We start from the raw sequence: 25,843 nt of genomic DNA on the forward strand, positions 1-25,843 counted from the left end.
GGTAGGAATGGCTTAACTCTCTGGGGAAATTTGCATCTTAAAAGAGAAGCTAGTTGGTAATGCAAAGAATCTGGAATGGGTGGAAATATATGGGGGCGACTGTGTCCTGTGTCTACGTCTACATGATGATTCTAGTGCCTCTCACCACCCTCCTGCCTCCTGGGCAGGAAGTACAAGTAGATTGAGCATTACAAGCCTGAAAAGGGCCTGCAGAGTCTGGGGAACAGGGAGGAGGAGTGCCTCAGAGGGTACCCGAGAAAGTGCAGGAGAGCACAGCAGTGACCTAAGCCCTCGACATACCGCCCAGTGACCAACTGTCCAGGTCAGGCCTTGTTCCACTGGGCTGGGCTTTTATCTCCCAGAATTCCCTATCCTAGGACTGACGAATTAGAAAGCTAATGAGGGACAGAGCAGTCATTTCTATGGGAAACATGTGCTTCCCCAGGGTCCAGTGCTGTCCCCTCGGCAAGTGCTCAATCTGCACAGACTTAATGGGTGAAAACAATCTGAGGATTTTCTCCCCCTGCATCTTGGCCCCTTTACTTTGAGGACCCTGGGCTCTCTCTGTGACTGGTTACTAAACCGTCCCTGGGGGCGGTTCCGGCTTGGGGAAAACTCCTCTACACAGTCGTCCCCCATATCTAGCCAAGCTGGATGTGTACCCAAGTCAAAAACAATGGGGACGATCCCCAGAAGACCAGACCTGTTGGGAAACCACACAAGAGCCCCCCATGGACACTAGTGCTTGAGCATGGCACCGAATGGCCTACTCTGGGTACCTTGGTGCCACTGGAAGGATGTGTTTGGTGAGCCTTCAGTTGCTGAGAGAGAGATTTCCGGAGGTTCTTCTCTTTGATGCCCTGCAGGAGGGAGGGGGGAAGAAAGGGTTCCAGGCCCCACTCCTTCCTAAAAGCAGAAGAAAAGTAAGAAATTAGTGAGAGAGGCAAAGTAGGACAGAGAAAGGAAGATGGTAACGCAGAAACTGACTGAATCTGAGGCAGAGATGGAGCAGAAAGAGAAAAAGGGACGGGGCAGGAGAATAACATTGGCCACAGTTCCCCGGTAGAAGCTGTAGCTCAAGGGCATCATGGTCTAGCTGTGAGGAACTCCAGTTCTCCCTCTCTTCCCAGAGCTAGATTCCTGAAAAGCATAGCACAGTTCCACCATTCACCTTCTCCCTGCACAGCTACTTGCCCCCATCCCTAAGGGTCCCGGCACAACTTACTCTACATTCTTGAGTGAGATCTTCTGACTAGGTCGAGTGGCTGAGACAGTGATATAGATGTGGAGGGCAGCAAGGCCCAAAAGCATCTCAGGCTTAGGGTCCATTCCAAACCGTTCTCGGATAACATCATTCCGACTCTGTGAGAGAAGGCAGTCCAAATCCATCAGTTAAAGGAGACATTCCCTCCATAGCCCTTGATCTACTCCCTTACATCCCAGAAAAGAATCAAGGTGTCAGGGAGACATTCTAGATCAAGGGGAGGAGGAAGGTTCTGCCCTTGGAGAGGAGAAAACAGAGGAACCTTGGGTCTCAGATACACTGTTTACTTCATACAGCAGATACTCGACAGCCTTCTTCTCAGTGGCAGATGCACACAATGGCAAGGCACAAGTGAGCAGACTGTCTAGGTCATTGCAAAAGTGAGACATGACACCTCTCCCTTTCTTTCCTACTGTTACAAGAGAGCTTTCTGCCTTTTCTCGTGGGCCTATACTCACCCCCCAGCCACATGAGGCTCCTCTACTAGCTCAGATGGAAACAAAGGAAAGCAGACATTGGGAGGGGCTCTCTATAGCGTTCTGGCCCAGAAGCACAGGGTGAGAGATGGATTGCAGGGATTGGGCAGATATTCTGTTCCTTGGGGTCTGAAAGTCAAAAGCAGGGATGAGTCAGTCTTCTCTATCCTAAAAGGGGTTCCCTGGACTACTGGCCAAGGGTATGATAACTCCCAAACCCTGAAGGTCAGAATTCCAGCTATCAATGAGTCAACCTTGGTTAGACCAGTTGCCCATTGTGTTGAGGTGAAACCAGGATGAGCTATGGTACTAGGGAGCTATAGTGGTATCACTACAGAATAGGAGAGAGTGGAAAAGGAATGCTTCATCAATGATCATCTATGTAGAAAATGCAATGGAATCTACAAATAAACTACTAGAACTGAGTTAGCAAGGTTGCAGGATATAAGATCAATACACAAAAACGTATTTCCACATGGTTGTAACAGACAATCAGAAACTGAAATTAAAAATCAAAACCATTTACAATAGCACCAAAAATATGAAGTAATTAGGGATAAATTTGTCAAAATGTGTGAAAAAACTGTACACTGAAAATAGAAAACACTGTTGAGAAAAATTAATGACCTAAATAAATGTAGACAGATACTCTCTTTATGAGTTGGAAGGCTCAATATTATTAAGATGTCAGTTCTCCCAAAATTGATTTGTAGATTCAACACAATCCCAATCAGAATCACAGTAGATTTTTGGTAGAAATTGACAAGCTAATTCTAAAACTCACATGAAAATGCAAAGGACCTAGAAAGGCCAAAACAACTTTGAAAAAGAAGAACAAAGATGGAGGACAAGCACTACCTGATTTTAAGACTTATTATAAAGCTATTATAATCAAGAGTGTGATTTTGGCATAGAGACAGATAAGTAGATCAATGGAATAGAATAGAGTTCAGAAAAGACCTACACATATATAGACAACTGATTCTTGACAAAGATTCAAAGGCAATTCAGTGGAGAAGGGATAGTCTTTTCAACAAATGGTGCTAGGGGCCGGCCCGGTGGCACAGCGGTTAAGTTCACATGTTCTGCTTCTCAGCGGCCCTGGGTTCACCGATTTGGATCCCGGGTGCGGACATGGCACCACTTGGAAAGCCCTGCTGTGGTAGGCGTCCCACATATAAAGTAGAGGAAGATGGGTGCAGATGTTAGCTCAGGGCCAGTCTTCCTCAGCAAAAGGAGGAGGATTGGCAGCAGTTAGCCCAGGGCTAATCTTCCCCAAAAAAAAAAAAAAAAAAAAAACCCAAATGGTGCTGGAACAATTGGATATCCATATGCAAAAAAAAAAAAAAGAACTTTGATTGATACCTTGTGCCATATACAAAAGTCAACTAGAAATGGATCAAAGACCTAAATGTGAAACCTAAAATGATAAAACTTCTGGAAAATAGGAGAAAAATCTTTGTGAACTTGGGTTATGCAAAGATTTCTTAGATAGGACACCATAAGCACAATCCATAAAAAAACAAATTGACAAATTAGACTTCATCAAAATTCAAACTATTGCTCTGTGAACGACACTGTTTAGAAACTGAAAAGACAAGCCAGAGACTGGGAGAAAATAATTGCAAATAACATATCCAACAAAAAACTTGTATCCAGAATACATAAATAACTCTCAAAACTCAATAATAAGAAAGCAAACCACCCCAATAAAAAAGTGGCTAAAAGATTTCAACAGACACTTCACCAAAAAAGATGCATGATGGCAAATAGGCATATGCAAAAATGTTCAACATCATTAGTCATTAGGGAAATGCAAATGAAAACCACAATGAGCTACCACTGTACACTATTAAATGACTAAAATAAAAAACGATACTGACAATACCAGGTATTGACAAGGATGTGGAGAAACTGGGACTTTCATACGTGGCTAGTGGGAATGTCAAATGGTACAGCCACTTTAGAAAACAGTATTGGAGTTTCTTTAAGAAATTAAAGAAAGACAGATCTACCATATGACGAAATCATTCCATTCTTAGGTATTTACCCAAGAGAAAAGAAAGTATATGTCAAACAGAGACTTGTACATGAATGTTCATAGAAGCTTTATTCATAGTAGTCAAAACCGGGGAATAACCCAAATGTCCATCAGCAGGTGAACTGATAAACAAATACTGATACATCCATACCATGGAATACTACCCAGCAATAAAAAGGAATGAACTACTGACACACACAACAACATGGATGAATCTCAAAATGATTATGCTGAGTGAAAGAAGCCAGACCAAAATGAGTTTCCATACAGTATTATTTCATTTATATAAAACTCTAGAAAATGCAAAGTAATCTATAGTGACAGAAAACAGGTCAGTGGTTGCCTGGGGATAGAGGGAACAAATTACAAAGGAGCCTGAGGACACTTTTGGAGGTGTTGAATATGGTCAATATCTTGATTGTGGGTGACGGCTTCATGGGTATAAACATATATCAAAACTTATCAAATTGTCATTTTCAATATGTGCAGTTTGCTATGTGTCAATTAGACCCCAATAAATCTGTTTAATAGAAACAAGAAGGAATACAGCTGAAGTCCATATCATCACGAAGGGGAGAGAGAGGGTGGACATGGTCTTGTCACCAAATTCCAAAATATTTGAACCAAGATGATCTCTGGAGGCCTGAATGAAGAAATTTAGGGCAAAGAAAATGAGAACTAAACTTATAAAATTCATAGAAGAACCACAACTCATTGCCCCCTAGAGTGCTGATAAAGGAACCCGAGGCTGTTTGAGAAATGTTAACATTTTAGGATGTCAGAAGGGGCAGAAAGGACAACCACAACATCTCATAGCTCATCTCCAGGTATCTCTATCAGAGACATCATCAGAGATGAGTTTTGAGGTTTTTTCCCTTTCATCAAGCACTCTGTATGTCCTATGGGCACCTAAAACTCAACATGTCTCAAAGTGAACTCATCTTTTCCCAAACCTATTCTACTACCTGTGTTCCCTAACTTGGGGAATGATACCACTTTTCCCAGACACTCATTGAGTCAAAGCCTATCAATTCTACTTTTTAAATATCTCTTGAATCCCATCCCACCACCACCATCACAGCCATGGTTCCGGCCCCCATCATTTCTCTTGGGGGTAACTGCAGTAGCTCTCTAGCAGGTGTGTTTCCTCGGCACTATGTGATCTTTTGAAATCACTCATCTGAGTAGGCTATTCACCTTTCAACATTTCTGGGCCCCCATACTACAGCAGAATTTCTTTACCTTGGCTGTGCATTAGAATCCCTTGAGAAATTTTAAAAATATCAATATTTGGACCCCACCCATACAGATTTTGATTTATTTGGTCTTGGGTGGGGCAGACCATTTTCTTCAAAGCTTCTCAGATAATTCTCACATGCAGCTAGGGTCAAGACACACTGCCGTAAAGCAGTGGTTCCCACACACCATCAAGCATCAGAAGCCTCTGGAGGGCTTGCTAAAACACAGATTGCTGGGCCTCACCTCCAGAGTTTCTGATTCAGTAGGACTGGACTGGGGCCCAAGAATTTTCATCTCTAAAAAGCTCCTGGTTGATGCTGATGCTGCTGTTCCAGGGACCACACTTTGAGAATTGCTGCCCAGCCTAAATCAGTTTAAAGCCTGTGCTTGCCATGACCTATCAGGCCCTTTACCATCTGCTTCCGGTCTCCCCTATTCCATTTCCTACTGCTCCTTACTTCACATTCTGTCCTCCATCCAAAGTAAGTTATTCATAGTTCTCTCATCATCCCATGCTGTTTCATGCCACCAAGGCTTTGAAGACGCAAGTCCCTTTGCCTAGAATGTGCCCCCTCCACTCCATCTCTGCACACAGCAAACGTCCACTTATCCTTTAAGGCTAAGAGTGTGCATCTATCACTTCCTCTGTGAAGCCTTCACCATGCCCCTCCCTTGGAGAGTTCACAAACTGCTTCCTGGGTGCCCCTACTGCACAATGCCATCAACATAGTGCCTGTCACACTGTCTTATATTTACCTGGGCACATATCAATCTAGGAGCTCTAGAAAGCCAGGACAGTTCTTTGTTCACCTTGATTGCCAGCACCTAGCACAGGTCAGCAAATGTTTCTGGATGAATTAAATAGGGAATCATCTCCTTACTGGATCTGGGCATTGGGGGTTAGGACCCCCTGTTACCCAAATGGGCTTGTTAAACCTGGGGATCCAGTAATGGTGCCAGAGTTAATGAGGTTGCTTGCTCCTGAAAACTGATGAGATCTGTCCGGACAAACAGACAGGACCTTGAGCCACAGCCAGCTCAGGTCACCAGGCCAACCAACTTGGCCCTGGTCTACGATGGTAGCAGAAAGGGAAAGGGCCTTCAGAGCTACCTGGAGGTTGGGAAAACTTACATAGTGACTTCATTGTGATGGCAGAACAGCCTGCCTGCTTGTTTGTCCATTGGTCTGTCTGTCTGTGTATCCCCAAGCCAGACTCTACCTGGATATACAGGTACTCGAAAGCAGCGGGATCCCGACGCAACAGCTCCACAGGGTCTTTGGGAAAGAAGCTTATCCGGAAGAGGCATTTCATTCCCTGATAGTGTGTCCGCTGCACCACCTGAATCGCAGGGATGAGGGGTGTGAGGAAAAGAGATCTGGGATCAATGGCTGGGGTGGTGGGAACCAGCTTGGGGGCTCTTCAAGGCGGGGCTTAGGGAAGAGCTAGGGTGCTATTTCCCACTCTGTCTCCCGCCTGGCTGATTCTAGTTACCCTTGGGGGAAAGTAATGAGGAGCCAGGTCTTTCGGCCCTTTTGACCCAAAGAGACTAGAATTTTCATATCATTTATCCAGGACATGGCCTTTTATGAACAATCTAAGGCCCAAGACACTATGTAGGAAGAGAGGGCCCCTGGGAAGTTCTCTGACTCTTTTCTTTCTGTGGGGCTAATGCCTTTACCTTGCAGAGGGGCTCAGCTTCAAGCAGAGTAAGTTGCTGATTAGAAGCCAAATCAAAGATTTAAAATCTCCTTTGGAGGTATAGCTGAAACAAGTTGGCAATATTTCAGTAACTGCTGAAGCTGGCATGGGTAATGAGAGTTCATTATACAATTCCTTCTACTTTGGTGTATGTTGGGGATTTTTTGGTAATAAAAAAGTTTAAAATCCAATTTGGAACAAGAGACTAATTGAATCCAAAACTCTTCTTGAGGGGCGAGGAGGTATTCAGGCCTCCCTCCAGGCAGGACACCTACAACCTTCTCTTCATGGGAACCTGTGAGTCTCTGGATGGCATTTGGCTGAGAGGTAAAGTTGAAGAATTTTTCTTTCCTAAAATCCTTTCATTTTTTTGTGTCTGATTTTGGTTTTTGTTTCACTTCTATTAGACACTGCTCCCTAACTGTCCCTCTCCAACTCCTCTCCTCCCTCCCCGGAATGTTGATTGACCCTGGTTGCTTCTCTGACTCTTCTGGGTGCTTCACTCTTGGTGACAACTATCCAGCAATCCTGGATTTCCCCAGCCTTTTTCCACATGGCAAAGGCGAGGATGATAAGACGCTTTCTCCTACTCTGCCTTGGAAGTTGATGTGGGTGACATGCTGCCCATTCTTGGCTCCACTCAGCCCATTCCAAGCCCGTACTTGTCCAGCCTCACTAGTCTCACTAGACTCCACTCGCTGACCCTTCCACATGACAGCCTTCATCTGAGGGCCAAGCTTCCTCTCGGAGGCAGAAAAGTCTAGCAGGCAGGGCTTCCAGGAGGCAGGAGAGTTGACACTGTTCTTCTACTCAGCATTCTGGGAGCTTCACAGTGAATCACTACCCCACACTTTTCCCAATAGAGACCAAGACTAGCAATCTTCATGCCCATTTTAGGTCACAAGGGATGGTGCCAAAAGCCCTCTGGAGGTGGGTAGAACAGAGCTTGATTGAGAACTGTGACTTCTGGGAACTGGTGGAGCATATTATTATGAATTTTCTAGAAAGAGAGTGCCTGGAGTCCTCTTCTCTAGTAGAGGCCACATGCAAAGGTATCAAGCCAGGACAAAGGAGTTACTTACATAAGCCAGGGGCTGCTTGTCCTGGAGAAGCAGGAACTTGTGGTTCTGTTCTGGCCCGGCATACTCCAGGACAAGAGCAAAGTGCTCAATGTACCTCAGGGAAAGACGGTCCTGTAACGTCACCATCACATCCTGTGGAAGAAAGAAGAGCCTTGACAGGGAGATCCATTCCAGCTCTAAGCTACTCTAAGCACCAACCATGGGAGAGGGAGACTGAATATCAAGAAAGATAGACCGGGGGTAGAAGGCTGAGGTTGGTAAGGAGACACTGGCCTTTATGGTGGCCCAGGCACTGTGCTCCAGGATAAGGAGAGTGACCCATCAGTGCTGTTCAGAGGCCTGGGCCCTGGGGAACACAAAAGGAGCAAGGGGTGGAGGAGGGTGTTTCTGAACTTGGCCTGACCAGGCATATGGCAAAAGAAGGTCACAGCCCACCCTCTCTCCTTCCATTTGGCAAATTATTTCCTAAGTGCTTACTAAGTGCCAGGCACTGTACTAGTTCTTCTCTCACCTTCTTCTATGAGTCACAATGTTCATTCTGGTTTGTCCATCAACTTAGCAATTAACAAAAGCAAAAGCCACAATTGTGTACTTGAAAAGTAGACTATTTCTGGATTCATAATCTAAATCGAATGACTTGAGTTACTGGCAGAATGTTCATTTTTGATCGTAGATGGCTTTTAGAGATGATCAATTTAGCAACTTGAAAAATGTGTCCAGGCAGAGGAACTATGTCACATGTCTTGTGTACAGTCATAAATCTGACTACTTCTGGGCTCCGTCTGCTCTGCTGCCCTACTTTTAATATTAGGGTGTCTGGAAACATATCCATGGGGGCTGCCCAAATGTCAGTTTTGAGACTTGTGCCGTCTATTTGCTGTGACTTCAGCGTACACTGGGCTCCAGTGTGTGTGTGTTCATGGAATCAGCATCACTCAGCCCCCAAGGGCTGCAAAGAGGCAGGCTTGGGAATGAGAAGCTCCCTTACAGCCAGGCTTGCCAAACAACCCCCTCAGTGAACATTAAAAAGACGCTTAGCCATTCAAATGTTAGGCTGGAAACTGGTGGGTAGTTGAGAGTATCTCTTTGTATTATCCAAGTAGTCACAGAGGCGCCAGTGTTGCTGGAGCTCTGGCAGGGACAAATGAGGTTTTCTTTGCAGTTCGGCTGCACTGGGATCGTGGACGGCCAAGCTGGCGATTGCCAACTGGCGTTACAAGTGTAAGGGTCCCCGTGCCAAGGCTGTCAATTCACCCAGGTACCTCTCTGAGACAAGTGGCTTGGAAGCCTGTCCAAGTTCCAATGAACAGTCAGTGCACCCCCCTGAAGTCAGGGTGAGATCTCAAGCCAGGGGACATTGCTGTCCTGGAAGGCTGGGGCTACCTGGAAGCAACAATGGTGGTGACATTGTGAAGTAGGAGAACGCTCAAAGAAGCCTCCAAGGGGAAAGAGAGGAGTGAATTCTCCAGTGTGGAGACAGATCTACAGTGGGCATACCAACCCATGAATAAAAACCAAGGAGGATTCTGATACGGAGACATATCCACATCTGGAGGAGGGGCATTTGGACATCCCTGGGTGGCCTTGTTCCATTTCCAATGCCTCTCCTATAAACTGAGACCTTCAATAGCCAAGAGACCATCCCAGGGCACCCTAAGGAGTGTGTTTTGGTCCTAGGTCCCCCTAGGATACCCACCCAGGCCTAAGCCTTCCAAAGAAACTCAGTTCAATCAACACGGGTTAGACACACTGATTTGCAACTCGGGTGCTACTGGCACTTTGGGCAGGACAATTCTTCATCATTCACGGACTGTCCCACTCCCCGCAAGACACTTAGCCTCCCTGACCCTGAGACACTAAATGGCAGTGGCATGCCGAACAGTGGGGATGACCCAAAATACCCTCAGACATTCCCAAAAGCCATCTGGGAGGGGGCAGTGCTGAGCCGAGCTGAGAACCACCGGCAAGGCTAATTCTGAACACTGGGCAGCATTGGTTGCATGGAAACATTCAATCTGGGGATAGCATTCTCTTTCTGGAAAGAGTCCAGAAGAAGCATGAATGGCTATTTCTGTCCCAGACCAGAGTTGAACCTGGGGGTTAACCATATCATCGCCTCTCCTCCTCAGGACTAAGGGAATCACTACAACTTTTAGATGCCTGGCTGAGCCATTAAGAATCACAGCTCAGTAATTGCTCTTCCTGTGAAAGGAATAGCCAAAGGGACTGCTGCCTGACTTTTGAAATCTTGGTTCAGAGCTTGAGATCTCGTTGTTATTTAAAAAGCAAGACATGGCTAAGCTAATCCCCTGAGAGATTGTGTTTGTTGATTTCTGCGTGTAAACTTGCATAGGTGTTATTGTATCAATATAAATCACTTTTGCTTTATAAATTGTTTAACGATCTTCACATTCCTCAGCTCCCAAGAGTCTTGAAGGACCCAGCGTAACAGGGACCCAAAGCAGTTCACAAGTAGATGCATGCACATGCACACACACTCGCATTTACAATCACTAGCACACAGCTGGGCAAACAAATTTCCCCCACCATCCTGATCCGAGGATTGTGTGTTTTGAGCAGGAGCTCAAAGGCCACCTTGCTCCAGCAGCAAGCAGCTGTGTGCAGACTCAGGAACCTGAAGACCAGCAGCTGTGTGTGATCTAGAGAGGGTAATGCTGACCTGAGAGAGGAGACTCTATATGTACCTTGACAGTGGTCCGGCCATCAAATGTGAATGACTTGATCTGCCCATTTTCTAAGAAAACCTTCAGGACATTGGGGATGAGAAGAAGAGCTTCTTTCTTCATCATTTTCTGTGAACAGGCAGGGAGAGGACAAGGAGAGGGGCTCATTTAGAAGGAGGAGGGAAGCCAGAGGAGGGATGTAGAAAGGAAGAGCGAGGAGCAAGGGAAGGAGACAGGGAGCCAAAGGTACAGAAGGACAAAGAGACAGAGGAAAGAGAAGATCAATGATAACGTTACGTGGAGACCAGAACCAAATTCTCCTCGAAGATATTAGGTCACATCAAAAGTTCACCCTTCATTTGATGTCACAGCACACCTTCATTCCACTGTGGCTTAAAGCTCCAGAGCTTAGAGCAGTGTTTGGCCCATAGAGACGACCACATACTGAAGGGCTGACAGAAGGCCTCCTCAGGAGCCCGCCTCACTCACTTGCTCTTATCTCCTGTCGCCTCCCTTTCCACCAGGCCCTTCGCACATGGAGATCACCTCCACATCCGTGCCTTTGCTCTACCATTCCCCCTCCCTCATAGCATCCTAGGTCCTTCCTGGCCTGGCCCCTGCCTACTTCTCCAGAGTCATGTCTTGCTATTCCAGATACCCACGCTGCTCTTTCATGCCTGTAGACCTCTGACAATTTGTCATTCACGGACTGTCTCCACTTCCTGCAGGACGCTTAGCATCTGTGACCCTGAGACACTAACTGCCAACAGCATGCCAAATTGATGGGATGACCCAAAACACCCTCAGGCACTTCCAAAAGCTCTCTGAGAGTAGGCAGCACTGACTCTAATTGAGAATCACTGGCAAAGCCCATTTTTGACACCTGATAACTCCTTAGCAAAAGTTTTCCTGGCCCAGGCACTTTTTTTATTTATAGAGTGGTGCATGCTAAGTTCTCAATAAATATCTGTGAAATAAAGACTGTTCCCTCTGCCTTCCTCTTCCCCTCCTTGGCAAACTCTTACTCACTCATCTTTCAAAACCCAGCTTAAATATGAATTCTGCAAAGGCATGTTCAATATCGTCAGGTACTTGGACCTGGTGTTCCCATGTGTTCCTACAGCAACTTGTAGACACCTCTCTCAGTGCTCTTATCATATTTTTGAAGATGTTTGTCTTTCACAATCAAATGGTGAAGTCAGAGTACAATGACCATGTTCTATTCAATCGTTGTAGTCCCAACATAAAGCAGAGTTCCTGGCTCACAGTTGGTGCTTAATAAATGGCTGCTTAATATATGAGCAGTAGGTGCTTAATATGTGCTTCCTTGAATGATTAGACTCATCAGGAGAATCCAACCATTTCCCTGGGCCAACATTATCAGTTCTATAGGAAATGAAAAGCTGCATAAGATGGCCAGATTCCTTAATTCAGTGGGCATTCACTGAGCCTCTACTCTAGGCCCAGCACTGGACTAAGCCCCATGAGTGCTATGCCAGAAACAGAGGACCCAGGTCTAGTCCTACACTCTTGTTGTGATGACCTCACACACGTGTGTAAATCCACCAGAGAACAATTATAAAACCAAAACAAACCAACAAGTATAAGATAAACTTGTTAATTTCCTATATGAGGCGAACTGGATTTTGATTTTGAAGGAGACGGTCGGTGTGGACTATTAGAAAGGCCAGAAGAGAACAGTCCAGATCTAGGGACTGTCATAGACAAAGTATGAAAGCATGAACAAGCAAGTCCTCCTGGGTCAAAGTGTGGCTAGCAGGAGTGGGGAGCTAGGAGTCAAGCCATGGTGGGAAGTGAGGGGATATAAAGTTGGAAGAGTGTGACCCCCTGGTTCTCTCCCTAATCCCAAGATGCCTCGCTCCTGCCAAGCCCAGAGGCCCCTGTCCCCAGGCTGGTGATGCTCAGCAGTGGTAGGTTTTATTTAGCACACTCAGTTGGACTCAGATAATTACTTAATTGATTTTGTTTAAAAATAGAGTCGGCAAGGAACACCCACAGGATTTATTTTTTCTCTGGCTGCTTAAAAAGCCCTGAAACACAAAGGGAAAGTGATGATAGGACAGCCTTGGAGTCACCTGGGCCTGGATTCCCCCAGGTCGCAACCAATGGTGAGGCTGCTATGGTCCACACTGGTGGCGGTTGTGAGGGGGGATGCTGTTTTGTTATCAGGTAACTTCCTGAGCACAGATAGAGTGGGAAGATTGATGCTTGTCTCCCTCCCAGACCAGAGCCTCCCAGCACGCCTGGTAGCCTGTCCAGGAGCAACAGAAGTAACCCCAGGTGGGTCCTAGCTACTCTGGGGCATTTACATTCAGATTGGTCTGGAGTAGGGGCTTGATTCCACCTGTGGTTAGTTGTGAAGTATAGCGAGGAGAGTCGTGGTGGAGGCAGAGGAGAGTGGGGAAGGGAGAGAAAAAGAGGGGAGAAAAAAGGAGGGGGGAAGTGGGGGAAGGGAGGGAGTTCTTCACTGGGTGGCCTGGCTTTGGTTGACTACCGTAGTCCCCTCTTATTCACGGTTTCACTTCCTGCGGTTTCAGTTACCCGTGGTCAACTGTGGTCTGAAAATATTAAATGGAAAATTCCAGAAATAAACAATTCATAAGTTTTAAGTTGTGCACTGTTCTGAGTAGTGTGCTGAAATCTCGCACTGTCCCACCTGGTACATGAATTATCCCTTTGTCCAGCGTATCCACAGTGTACACACTACCTGCCTGTTAGTCACTCAGTAGTGGTCTCAGTTATCAGATCCACTGTCATGATATCGCAGTGCTTGTGTTCAAGTAACCCTTAATTTACTTACTAATGGCCCCAAAGCACAGGGGTGGTGATGCTGGCAATTCGGATATGCCAAAGAGAAGCCCTTAAAGTGCCTTTTTTTTAAATGAAAAGGTGATAGTTCTAGACTTAATAAGAAAAAAATTGTATGCTGCAGTTGCTAAAATCTATGGTTACTTTTATGACAGTATATTGTTATAATTGTTCTATTTTATCATTATTGTTGTTAATCTCTTACTGTGCCTAAATTATAAATGAAACTTTATCATAGGTATGTATGCATAGGAAAAAACATGGTCTATATGGGGTTTGGTACTATCCATGGTATCAGGCATCCACTGGGGGTCTTGGAACACATCCCCTGTAGGTAAGGGGGACTACTCTACTCTGTAATACTGAGATGAGATAGGTTGCACCTGTCTGTACTTTATAAATTCAAGTCACACTTTCCTCTGGGTTTCAAGGGCTCAGGACACAAATGTCCCCTTAGTGACTTGGACCTCAGGGTCTGCTTCACCCTGATCTGCAGGGACTCCATACTGCTCCCTTTTCTCTCTGTCACCACCCCAGCTTCTCTTCAACCTCGTCTGCTAGGACTGACACGAAATTCAATCACCAATTATTTAGATGGCTTACCCAGTGAGGCCCTGTAGTCCCTTGGGCTTCACTGCCTTCCTCAAACAAGGATGGAGGAAGGCCTGGGCTGAGTGTGGGGATGAGAGTCAGGGAAATGGAGATGGAAGACACCTGTGTCCTCTATCTCTTCTGAGTGGCTCTGCCTCAAAGAACTAGGGAAGAGCCTGGCACTCCACTGATGTCCCCCTCAGGCTGGACCTGCTAGCTCCTCTCAACTGCAGCTGTGCCTCCGGAGAGCCCAGCCTGCAAGAGCCTGCAAAAGCACACAAATGCCTGTTAACTCGGCTATCCTCACCCTACCCCTACCTCCACGGGATATCGCCAACTTCCGCAGATTCCTGGGAGATTCTGGGCCATAATCCATGAATGCTTAAGACACATCTTTCTGCTCTCCACCTACCTCTTCTCACTTGCTTATCTAGAGCAGACAGCTCAGCTCATGTAAACCACACAAAGCAGTGAGAAAACTGTGGGCTGGCCATGACCCCCCAAATTGGCAGCTATATGGCATGAGCTGCCAAGCATCACCTGTTCCTTGAAACCATACCATCCAGTGATGGATTCTATACCTTCTCAATCTGAACCATCTGTCCTGCCAACATGACTGTGAGGTATCCAGTGACGGGGAATAGGTCTTTATTTTGCATCCCTTGTGGTGCTGGGAACACAGCAGGTGCCTAATAAAAGCTTTGCGACTTAATGAGAGTCTGTATCATTTTCCCTAGGCTGCTTCACCCTTCAGTGCACGGTCTTCTTCAGTCAAGACATGGAGGTGCAGGATCACTTCAACGTGAAGAGGGCTCAATTTCACCAGCCACTCTTTTTCCAGATCTTCAGAAAACCACTATTTCCTTCCTGCTTCTATCAAGTAGCCAAAAGATGTCTATGGAGCACTTGTTCTGAGTGTAAGCTACTGTGCTAAAGATGGAAATTTCTCTAAGCACCACGAGGATCCTGAGTGAATTGATATGTATTCCTCCTCCCCACAATGCCCAGGGCCTCTCTGGACGCCACACACCCCTCATTAGCCACCCAGAGCCCTGAGGTCCCCTCCAACCCCTTCTTAATGCTGTCCACTCTGAGGAGCAGCAGATGAGCAACTGCTCCAGAGGGAGACCTCCGATGGCAGGCTGATTCTGGCCAAGGGCCAAGGAAAGGGAGCTGAAGTTGCACTTACTGCATCTGTTTCTCCAACTGCCACCTGCTCAGAAAATCGGACCTTCACGGGATTGGATCTCAGCTTGGCCTTCTTCGCAGCACTGATGAAGGCAGATTTGGGGGACTGGAAAAGAACAGAGGGCTGGTGAGTTCTCCATCCCTGGGAAAAACCTGACCTTTGCCATGTGGGAGTTAAGATGTCTCAGTACACGTACACTTTGCCTTACTGATCAATAAGTCAATAAATAAGTATTGATTGCATACTAGGTGCAAGGCAATGTGCTAAGTGCTTCCTTGTATGATTGGTATGTTCTGAAAAAGCTGGGCATGAATCAAATTTGGGTAAATTGCATCCTATTATTAATGCTCTAGGCCTAGGGGAGTTTGCGAAAATGCTTTAGTAATAACATACACTGAATTTTTATATATTTGGTTTTCTTAATGTGAGATATACCTAAATGGTGGTTTTTATTACATCTGAATACAAGTATCTCAAAGGATTTGTAGAAATGATCTTATTCATCTCACAGATATGCCCTGCCCCTCAGAAGGAGGCTCATAGAAAATATTATTTTAGATGTGGGAGAGAGGAAGCCTAGCACTCCAAAATGATTTATCCACAATTTCTACACTATTGAGGAATAGACGCGTTGCGGATTTTACCCCGGTGTCCTGACATTCTAGTCCTGGGCTCTCCACCACTTTGTTCATCCAATTCTATAAGAAACACCCAAAGAATCGGCTGGGTTCTCTAGTTCTTGAAAACTCTCCCACAAATTCAGCAGGATGAATGGTTAGCAGATGCTGGAAACTAAGTCTTTCCTGGGTGCTCCTTGGATTTAAGGAAATGGGAGTCCTGGTGAGGGGCACCCTCATGTCTTCAGGGGCACTTACTCATTCATGTGACAAATTTGGGGAGGGCCCACTATGTGCCAGACACTGTTCTAAGTGATGAGGGATTCAGCAGCAAACAAGACAGACAAAACTTCCTCACCTCAAGGAGCGTCCATTCTAGCAGGGATAGACAGACAATAAACAAATATCTCTTAGGCAGCAAATAAGGACTTATGAGGACAAATTTAGCAGGGTAAGGGATCACATGAGAGAACGAGCGGGTGAGGGTGGCAGTGATGGGGGTGTTCTTTAAGACAGGATGGGCAGGGTAGACCTCTCCGAGGAGGTGACATTTAGGCAGAGACTTGAAGGAAGTGACAGAGAGACAGCCATGAGGATACCTGGAGAAAGAGCCTTCCAGGCAGAAAAAAACAATAAAGGCTCTGAGAGGGGAGTAGGATTGGGGTGCATGAGGAGCAGCAAGGAAGCCCAGTGTGGCCAGAGCAGAATGACGGCGGGAGGAGCCCGAGGGGCTGTACTCAGAGAGGTAGCGGGGCAGTGGGTCACGTAGGGCCTTGTGAGCTGTGGCAAGTATTTTGGATTTTACTCAACTGGAGAGTTTTGAGCAGACAGGGTCTGACTTGCATTTTTAAAAGGACACCTCTGGCTGCTATGTGGAAAAGAGTTCAGGAGGGTGATGGCCAAAGTAGGGGGACCAATTAGGAGTCTACTGCAATAATACAGATAAAATATGATGGAGGATTTGGCTAGGATGGTAATAATGGAGATGATGAAAAGTGAGTGAATTCCAGATATACTCTGAAGATAGGACTAAGACGATATGTTGATGGATTGGATGTGGGAGGTGAGAAAAAGAGAGGAGTCAATTGGATGACTGAAGTTACCATTTACTGAGATGAGGAAGACTAGGGGGGAAATCGGGTTTGGGATCCCTTCAAACCACCTCCCCCACTAGCCTTGCTATGGAGCCTGCGAGTTCTGCAATCAAGAATTCCTTTGTGTTGGGGCCGGCCCCGTGGCCGAGTGGTTAAGTTCGTGTGCTCCGCTGCAGGCGGCCCAGTGTTTCGTTGGTTCGAATCTTGGGCACCGACATGGCACTGCTCATCAAACCACGCTGAGGCGGCGTCCCACATGCCACAACTAGAAGGACCCACAACGAAGAATATACAACTATGTACCGGGGGGCTTTGGGGAGAAAAAGTGAAAAATAAAATCTTAAAAAAAAAAAAGAATTCCTTTGTGTTAAGGCCTTGAAGGCCCCTGCCAGCTGGGAGGGCAATACATTATGCTATTTTCTGCCATTAACACTGTGGTTGAGATTCATTCACCAGATCAGCCACAGGAGGGCAGGGCCCTAAGATAAAGACACACCAGAAACAAACGTCCTTATCAGGTCTTGGGCCCTGGTCCCAGCTGTGTTCTGTTCCGGAGCCAGCAATTTCATTCCCTACAGAGGGCAGATTGCAAAAAGCCACCTGTTCTACCCGAGTCCAGCAGAAACTCAGGCAGTAGGTGTCGGTCCCCGGGCATACGGCAGAAACACTGGAGGAGCTTTTAAAAATCCCGATGCCCAGGCCCCATCTCAGATCAATTACATCAAATTCCTGGGGATGGGGCCCAGGTCTCTGTATTGTTTAAGCTCCAGATGATTTCAAAATGCAGCTGCGGTTGGGAACCAGTGAGTTAAAGGAACCTTAGACTTCTCATCCTGAGCCACAGGGACAATTTGATGGCAGCAGACAATATAACACGATGAAATCCAGGGCTGGAGATCGTTGCAGAAAGTGATTACAGTATTGATTGTTCATGGGAGTTGAGAAATGCCTTTGTGTGTTGCACAGCTTGGTGCTCAAATCCTGGGCAGGCGCAGCAGGCTGCGGCAGGAGCAAAGGGAAGGGGCAGACAGAAAGATCTGTAGCTATGTTCAGGCAGCTCTGCTTGACTCCATCTCCACTGCAGTCCAAACTTTCACCAGAGGTGCCATAGACACGAGGCAGGTGAAATCTCTGTTCTACCTGACAGTCACCCTCTCCTTTCTCTGTGATCATCTGTCATTGGATGACCCATGCACAGTGTGGAACGACGCATTTCTAGAGACCTGAATGGGCCATGTAGTCCACCCTTCATTTTTACACGTGAAACAGAGGCCCAGGAAGAGGATATGGTTTACTCAAAGTGTCAAAATAATTTGGTAGCAGAGCCGAAACTAGAACCCAGGTTTCCTGAATCTTGAATTAGCGACTGTTCCCCATAGCAGGCTGAAGCTGGAAGTCCATTCCTGATCTTTCCTCCACTGGTTCTTCTTCTACCTTGGTCCTACTGAATGGATTTGAACCTCAACTGGTATCCTTCCATGTATTCACCTATGAGGAGGGAAAAGCCACCTTGCTCTCCCTACCAAAAGTCCAAGATTAGATCCTGTCCTAGAGATACCACTACAGATAAAAGATTCAGATACTTATAAGAGCAAAATCACGAAGGAGCAAGCGGAATTGCCACTGTTTTCAGAGATTATAATCATTTCCGGTATCTGTTGTAGGGCTATTTTCAGCTTGTTTGTGCCTCATTCTTCATTGACCCATGTCCTGTTGGTCTCTAAGACTCCATCCTATTCTTGGTCTTCAGCCTTGATCACTGATAGTGACTCACTCATTGCCAGCTGGTCTCTGCTACATGTCACAGAGTCCTGTCTAGCCTTATGTTTCGACACAGGTGATACCTTCCTTACAGTATGATATAAGGGGCTCTCAAAGGTTGCCCTATCCCAAAGCATCTTCAAAGCTCAGCTATGGAGCCTGGAGTTCTTAATACTAGGGTCATTCATTTGAATTAAAACATTGAGAATTGGGAAGGCCCTGGTCAAAATGTGAATATGGTACCAGGGAGGAGTAACGCACACAATGCAGGGGCCAGCAGACTATGGGTCTGCATGCGCCAAATCCTGCCCACCACCTGTTTTTTTTTATTAAAGCTTTATTGGAACATAGCCATGATCTTCATTTATGTATTGCCTATAGCCGCTTTTGTGATATCACATATGGCCTACAAAAATCTGAATTATTTACTATATGGCCCTTTACAGAAAAAGTTTGCCAACCCCTGCACTAACTCATTAACACGCACCTACCCACTGTTTTAGTCCAAAACTTTCTTGATGATAAGAATCACTGGGGATTGCTTGTTAAAACACAGATTTCTAGGCTCACACCAGACTTAAAAAGTCAGAATCTCTGAGAGGGTAGGGCCCAGGAATTTATATTGTTGAAAATGTCCTAATCTATTAAGCAAAGATTAATTGAGTACCTTAAAGCTGGGCCATCTGAGCTTTTCACTGACCCATTTTTCCTCCAAGCAGCTGGGAGTCTCATTTTGCAACGGGCACCCTTTCTGGCTAAAATGAATTTTGGCTTGAAATACTGGACTAGAATTGCTAATACCTCCGGGGCCACTGCAAGCCCCTTGAAGCACATATGAAGCCAGCAGCTCGGTGGAATAAGCAATAGAGGAGAGAGCCTGTCTCTCCCTCAGGACCGAATTCAGCAGCTGGTGATTCTTTGACCATTATTTTAATTTGGTGTCTCTATTAGTACAGATTTCAGGGTTGTGTTCACTCATGTCTTGGCCAAAGTCAGGTAAATGGCCAAACATTTTAGTGGACGATAGGGCCCCACTTTGATAAGTGTGAAAAGATTTTAAGAGGATGGAGCTCAGGTTCCTGAAGCTTTGACAGCCTCCTGATTCTTCTTTCTGCTGGCTCATTGTCTTTGACACCTGAGTCTACTTATAAGAAATTCCCATAGCAACCATTGTGGGAGCCTGGGACAATGGAAGGCCATCCTGATTTCATGATCCCACTGATAAGGGACCCAGGGGCCCTCCTTCTTTCACTTGGGACTGCCTAGAGGTGAATATGTCATCTCCCCAGCTTCCAAGCTCCCCTGCTTCCCACCGCAAGCCACATATGACTCTCATTCCCCATCTATCACCTAGTTGGGTGGTTCTGCCTACAGCTCCATGGATACACTGGGCTTCTTTTGTGCTCACCTCATGCCATCTCTTTGCCATCCTTGCACGTCAGGTCCCCCGGTGTCCCTTTTGCTCAGCTAAATGGCATCTCTAAAGCTCAGCTCAGATTCTATCTTGGTCCTGAATCCTTCCCCAACTCCTCCATTCATTCCCCTCCCTGCATTTCCTATAGTACTCGTTAATCCACACTGCCATAGCTCATCTCCTCAACCAGGCTGTAAAAGAAGAGATGACGTTTTATATTACTGTGTCTCCCCTTAGCACCAAGCACAAAGGAGACACAGAATAAAAGATACTAGTTGATTGCTAAGGTTAATAACAAATTAGTTCATCAATTCAGCATGTTTGGTTTAAGTCCTACCGTCTACCAAGCACTGTACCTCAAAAAACTCAGTGGAGAAACAGTCCTTTTGCAGTGGTTCCCATTATTTTGGCTTTTTTTCTGGGCAAGTGGCTCCAAGCAGAGGAGATACAGGGTCTTTGGGTACAGGCTAAGTTTTCAGAACCAGCAAACTAGGATTTCATTTGAAGAGACTGATTGCTTTTCCAGAGCCATTGTGGGTCATAATCCAGTACCTTATTTACTTTAGAATATTTATTGAGGACATACTGTGTGCCAAGGTCTAAGGGTACCCAAATTAATACACATTCAGTCATTCATAGAGAACAGTTGGTCACTCAAAGATGAAGGAACACCCTTACATACATATAGGCTCAATAAGTGGCGATCTATGCAGCAGGGTTTGAGGGGCCCTGGGAAAGGACCCTGTGACTGCCCAAAATACCTCCCAATGATCTGCTATAGTTAAGAGTCACTCTATATAAAGGAAAATGTCATTTTAAAGAGACTACATATTAGTTCCCGATATGTACCTTGGCTACATATCAGAATAATTTGGGGAGCCTTTTCAAAAGACCAATACCTGGGCTCTATCCCCAGAGCTCCTAAGTCAATTGATCAGGGCTAGAGCATGACTATCAATATTTTTAAGAGCTTCTCAGGTGGTTCTGATGTATAACCAGGGTTGAAAACCACTGTATTAGACCATTATCAGCCAAGGAATGGAAGAGGTGGCAGGAGCCTTAGAGATTGTCTGATCCCATATTTCCCAAATTCTAGTGAACATCAGAATTACTTGTGGCTCTTATTAAAAATACAGATTCTTGGGCCACATCCTGCCTCTCGGTAAATTGTCTCTGGGAAGAAGTGGTAATCAAGCTTGAACATGACAAGAGTTTGCTAAGAGGCAGCAGTCTCCATGTACCCATGAGATGCCAAGAGGCTGCCGTGGATGCAGTACTATGTTCTGTGATGCAGGGGCTATAACAGTGAACATTTACTGGAACTCTTCAAGAATCTTTCACTATAGCTTAAGAAAGAAGATTCTCTCTGTTGATTTTTGTTATTCATGGTAGTTATGGTCTATAAAGTCACCTCAAACACTGAACTAATGAATACTAAACAGTCGTTCTTAGTGGAAATCTGTGTGTGTATGTGTGTGTATCTCATATAGATCATAATCTTAAATTCTAAAAACAAGTCATCCTGGTGGATTCTATTTTCTTTCTTTCACCAGGAGAAAAGGAGGTTCTGAACTGTTAAGTGACCTGCGTGAGGCCACCCCACTAACAGGTGCCAGAGTTGGGATTCAAATCCCATCCAACTGTCCCCACGGCTGGAGCTTCTTGCACTACAATGCACTGTCCCCTACCATCTCCATCTTCTGGACACCTCTATATGACAGCTGAAACAAGAAGACAGAGCATCGCCTTGTTGACCTCAGCTGAGAACATGTACATTCGGAGACTCAAATTTTTCATGTGCTGCGTGTGTCTGTAAATGACCAAGAAAGCACCTGAGTATTGATTTGGGGGTTACAAATAAATTTTAGGGAGTAGGAAAATTTGAAAATACAGAATCTGTGAATAACGAGAATTGACTGCATGTGTATGCAAGGCTGACATTCAGTGGGGATGCACTAGTACGGCCACACCTGTTGTAAAATATTGAAGGATTCTTTAACACTGATTGGTAAGTAACCACTGCCCTAAGCTTCCTGGGTGCCACCTGACCTCTCCCCTAGGACCTCTTCACAAATGATCAACTAAAGGGTTAATACCTGGCACAGTTAGGAGGCCTTCAAGACTCTGCTCCAGTGTCTATGGCTGGCTTACATTCTGATCAGATAGCCCCTACTGTACAGGTTATTAATTGTTTTGACTATCACCCCGGTGTGGTGTATGTGCTCACCCACTTCTAAGCTCCAAGGGATTAGAGAGCACAAGCCCAAGAACTAGAAGCTAAGCTCTGTGAGGCTGGGAACCACATCAGTCCTGTGCACTGCTATATTCCCAACCTGGAAGAGCACCTAGAATAGTAGGTATTCCAAAAATGTTTGAGGAAAGAGTGAATGAACTAGAAACTCTCACTGAGGTTAGTCAGGCAAAGTCGTGTGGAAGACATGAGTCTCAAACCAGGTCTCAAAGGAAACAGACACATTAGATGAGATGCGGACTAGTACAAGGACAAAAGCCTGCAGGGCAGTAAGAACTAAGAAGTGTACAAGGAGGAGAAGGAAAGCAGCCTGGCCATAGCAAAGAGGCCATGCGATGGGACATATGGAGGCATCAGAACTGGGCGCAAAGGGGTATTGGGGGCACTGGGATGAGAGATGGGACAGAGACGGGGGACGTATTAGGCTCTTCATTCTGCATGTAAGTTTGGAACTTGAGTTTAGTTTAGGTTGCTATTATGGCTGGAAGTTGGGTTTCCTTCATTCCTTCAACAAAATATTTATCAAGCCAGGTGCTGTTCCAGGCACTGGGGATACAGCAGTGAAAAAAACTGTCTCCACTCTCATGGAGCTGACATTCTAATGAGGGAGATAGACAACAAATATATATAAGTATAATATTTCATGGGAAGGTAAAATGGTACAGCCACTCTCGAAAATAGTCTGGCAGTTTCGTAATAAACTACACGTACATTTAATATATGACCAATTGTACCTTTGGGCATCTGTCCCAGAGAAATGGAAACTTAACACTCACAAAAAAATCTGTACATGAACGTTTATAGTAGCTTTATTTGTACTAGTCAAAACCTGGAAACAACCCAGATGTCCTTCAATGGTTGGATGACTAAAGAAACTGTGGTACATCCACACCAGGGAATATCATGGAATACCACTCAGCAATAAAAAGGAACAAACTATTGATAAACGTAACAACTTGGATGAATCTCAAGGCCTCTATGCTGAGTGAAAAAAGCCAATCCCAAAAAGGTTATATACTATATTATTCCATTTGTATTTTCTTGAAATGATGAAATTACAGAAATGAAGAATAGGTTAGTGGTTGACAGGGATTGGGGGTGGGGAGGGGGTGGGTGTGGCTATAAAAGGGAACTATGAGGGGTCCTTTTAGAGCTAGAACTGTCCAGTATCTTGACTGTGCTGGTGGATACACAAACCTACGCATGTGACAGACTGACACTGAACCATACGCACACATTGTACTTATGTCGATATCCTGGTTTTAGTATGGCACTGTAGTTACGTAAGACATAACCATTGGGAGAAACAGGGTAAATGGTACACAGGGATGTCTCTGTACGAGCTTTGCAACTTCCTATAAATCTACAATTATTTCAAAACAAAAAGTTAAAAAATATAATATTTCAGTTCTAATGGAAAAAATAAGCAGGAGAGAGTGACAGGTAGATGCTATCTTAGAAAGGGTAGTCGAGGAAGGCTTCCACAAGGAGGTGACATTTGAGGAGACCTGATTAACAGAGTGACCCACAATGGGTCTCTGATCAGAGAGGTAAATTCTAACCACACAACAAGCGTGTTTTTAGGGGAGAACTGGTGGTTATTTTCACAACAGGAGATTGGGGAGTGGGGACTGACTGCTTGCTGCCCACAAGGTAACTGCACATAAGCAGTCAGGGCGGGAGGGAGGGGACTATTGGTAACACTCACTGAGAGGCGGGGCTTGCCTGCCCCGAGACAGAATTGCAAATAAGAAAGGCCTAGCTGCCAATGAGCATGTGAGAGTGTGCATGTGCATGTGTGAGTGTGTATGTGCACGTGTGAACGTGAGTGCGTGTGAGGTTCACACTGATACAAAAGAGGGCTGGGCACCCTGGGGAGAAGCTAGTGCCAGAGGTTGATTTGAACCCTGTCCCCCTGACTTGTGAGCTCATGCCCGCACCTGTGCACTGTCCCCAGCTTTGCACAGAAAAGTCACCTCTCTCTGGAAAATCTTCCCTTCCTTCTCTGCCTGAGAAATCCTACCCAATCCCTCAAGGTCCATCTCAGGTACAGTTTCCTCCGTGAAGCCTCTCCTGATTTCATGTCCCCCACCCCCAACAGAGGTGACCACTCCTGTGGCCATAGGATGGGGGTGGGACATGAGTGCTGGGGTGCAGGGCTGTGTTGGGGACACTGGGAAGGGACAATTAGGCTGGAGGTGGAAGGAGGGCTCTGAGTTTAGCACATGGAAGTTTTGTACCTGGGTTTGTACATTTGAGTTAAGATTACTATAAGGCTGTAACCTGGTAATGGCCACTGGGCCTTCTGAATCCAACTCTTAGGAGAGAAGCCTGGACATTTTCACTTTTAGTAAGTAGTCCTGGTGACTATTATGATCAGGTAAGTTTGGGAAACACTGTTCTAGTCTAAACCTATCAATTCACAGATGAGAAAACAGGTTCAGAAAAGGGAATTAACCCATCCAAGGTCACATAGCCAGTTAGTGACTGTACCAGGACAAAGATGAACTGTTGGTCCAACTGTATCTCCCCAGCAACTTTATATTAAATCCCTCACATACAACGGTGTGTCTCATACATTGTAGGCCATTTAGTAAATACCTGTATGAATGAATGAACAAGACTAGCACCCACCATCTGCAAGGACTTTGTGGGAGTTGGACACTGGACAGGTAAATTTTGATGGGGCACAGCAAAAGAGAGGAAGAAACTATGTATGAAACTAGGGCAGTGAGTAGCTTAAGTGGGGTAAAGCAGAAGGCACAGGGCAAAACATAGGACTGTACAGCCCTTCAAAATCCTCAAGCTTTGGACAGGAGAGTAGACAAGATATTCAGAAGGTATGCTTTAAGTTCACTTCTAAATCCTTGGCTAGTTGGCATGTTGGTCCTAGTCTCTGCTCTCACCCCCTCCCATCACTGTCACTTCCAATGTGGGGTCCTCTCATCTCAGTCAGGAGGACGGGTGGATGACAAAGAGGCTCACTCACCTGATGAGTGTGCAGAACTGTAAGAACGATGAATTCCTTAGCGCTCCTACAGAGAGAAGAGGGAACAGGAGAGTAGTGTATCATGTACTAGGTATTCATCTAGCACAAGAAGCAACACCAGAATTTTCCCCTGGGCTGCATTTAGGTATTCGGATTGGGACAGAGGGCAATCTGAACATCTGCATGGCTGCCTCGCCTTCCATCATTTGTGGTGGCCGACATAAACCATCCATATAGGTTCACATAGGCATCTGAGGATGGTATTACCATTATCTCTGAGTTTTTCATTTTTCAGGTCTTCTTTTTATATTCCTTCTCACATTCTCTCCATAAAAATCCCCAAACCTTAGGAGCAATTTTATCTGTAGACTAGAAAATTCTCAAGGAAAACTAAAGACCTGAATTATGGAACTCAAAGGGCTCACAGTCAGAGTCCTGGGAACCATGTACCATGATTATTGGTAATTTGGTATTTAAGCAAGAGGAGAAATTCAAAGGAAAAACCCAAAGGAGGTCATTTGGTCATCATGACTCATACTCAGCAGATTTGTTTTAATTGAAGGACCAAAAAATGAGAGCCAGGGAGCAACAGATGGAAGCCAAGACTCTCCAGATAGCAAAT

At 45.6% G+C, this 25,843-nt stretch overlaps 1 protein-coding gene across 1 annotated transcript in view; it reads right to left on the reverse strand.

The window, feature by feature from the left end:
* FRMPD3 (FERM and PDZ domain containing 3) overlaps positions 1-25,843 on the reverse strand; it is a 76,228-nt gene that overhangs the window by 27,811 nt on the left and 22,574 nt on the right. Inside the window, exons 4-10 of the mRNA XM_046672727.1 lie at positions 25,222-25,267; positions 15,096-15,200; positions 10,508-10,615; positions 7,803-7,934; positions 6,241-6,360; positions 1,226-1,362; positions 780-906 (exon numbers count right to left, since the gene is read on the reverse strand). Of these exons, the coding sequence (XP_046528683.1) occupies positions 780-906; positions 1,226-1,362; positions 6,241-6,360; positions 7,803-7,934; positions 10,508-10,615; positions 15,096-15,200; positions 25,222-25,267 (775 nt within the window). The remainder of the gene's footprint in view (positions 1-779; positions 907-1,225; positions 1,363-6,240; positions 6,361-7,802; positions 7,935-10,507; positions 10,616-15,095; positions 15,201-25,221; positions 25,268-25,843) is intronic.

The sequence above is a fragment of the Equus quagga genome, chromosome 10, assembly GCF_021613505.1.
Source record: "Equus quagga isolate Etosha38 chromosome 10, UCLA_HA_Equagga_1.0, whole genome shotgun sequence".
In the NCBI taxonomy this organism is placed as follows: Eukaryota; Metazoa; Chordata; class Mammalia; order Perissodactyla; family Equidae; genus Equus; species Equus quagga.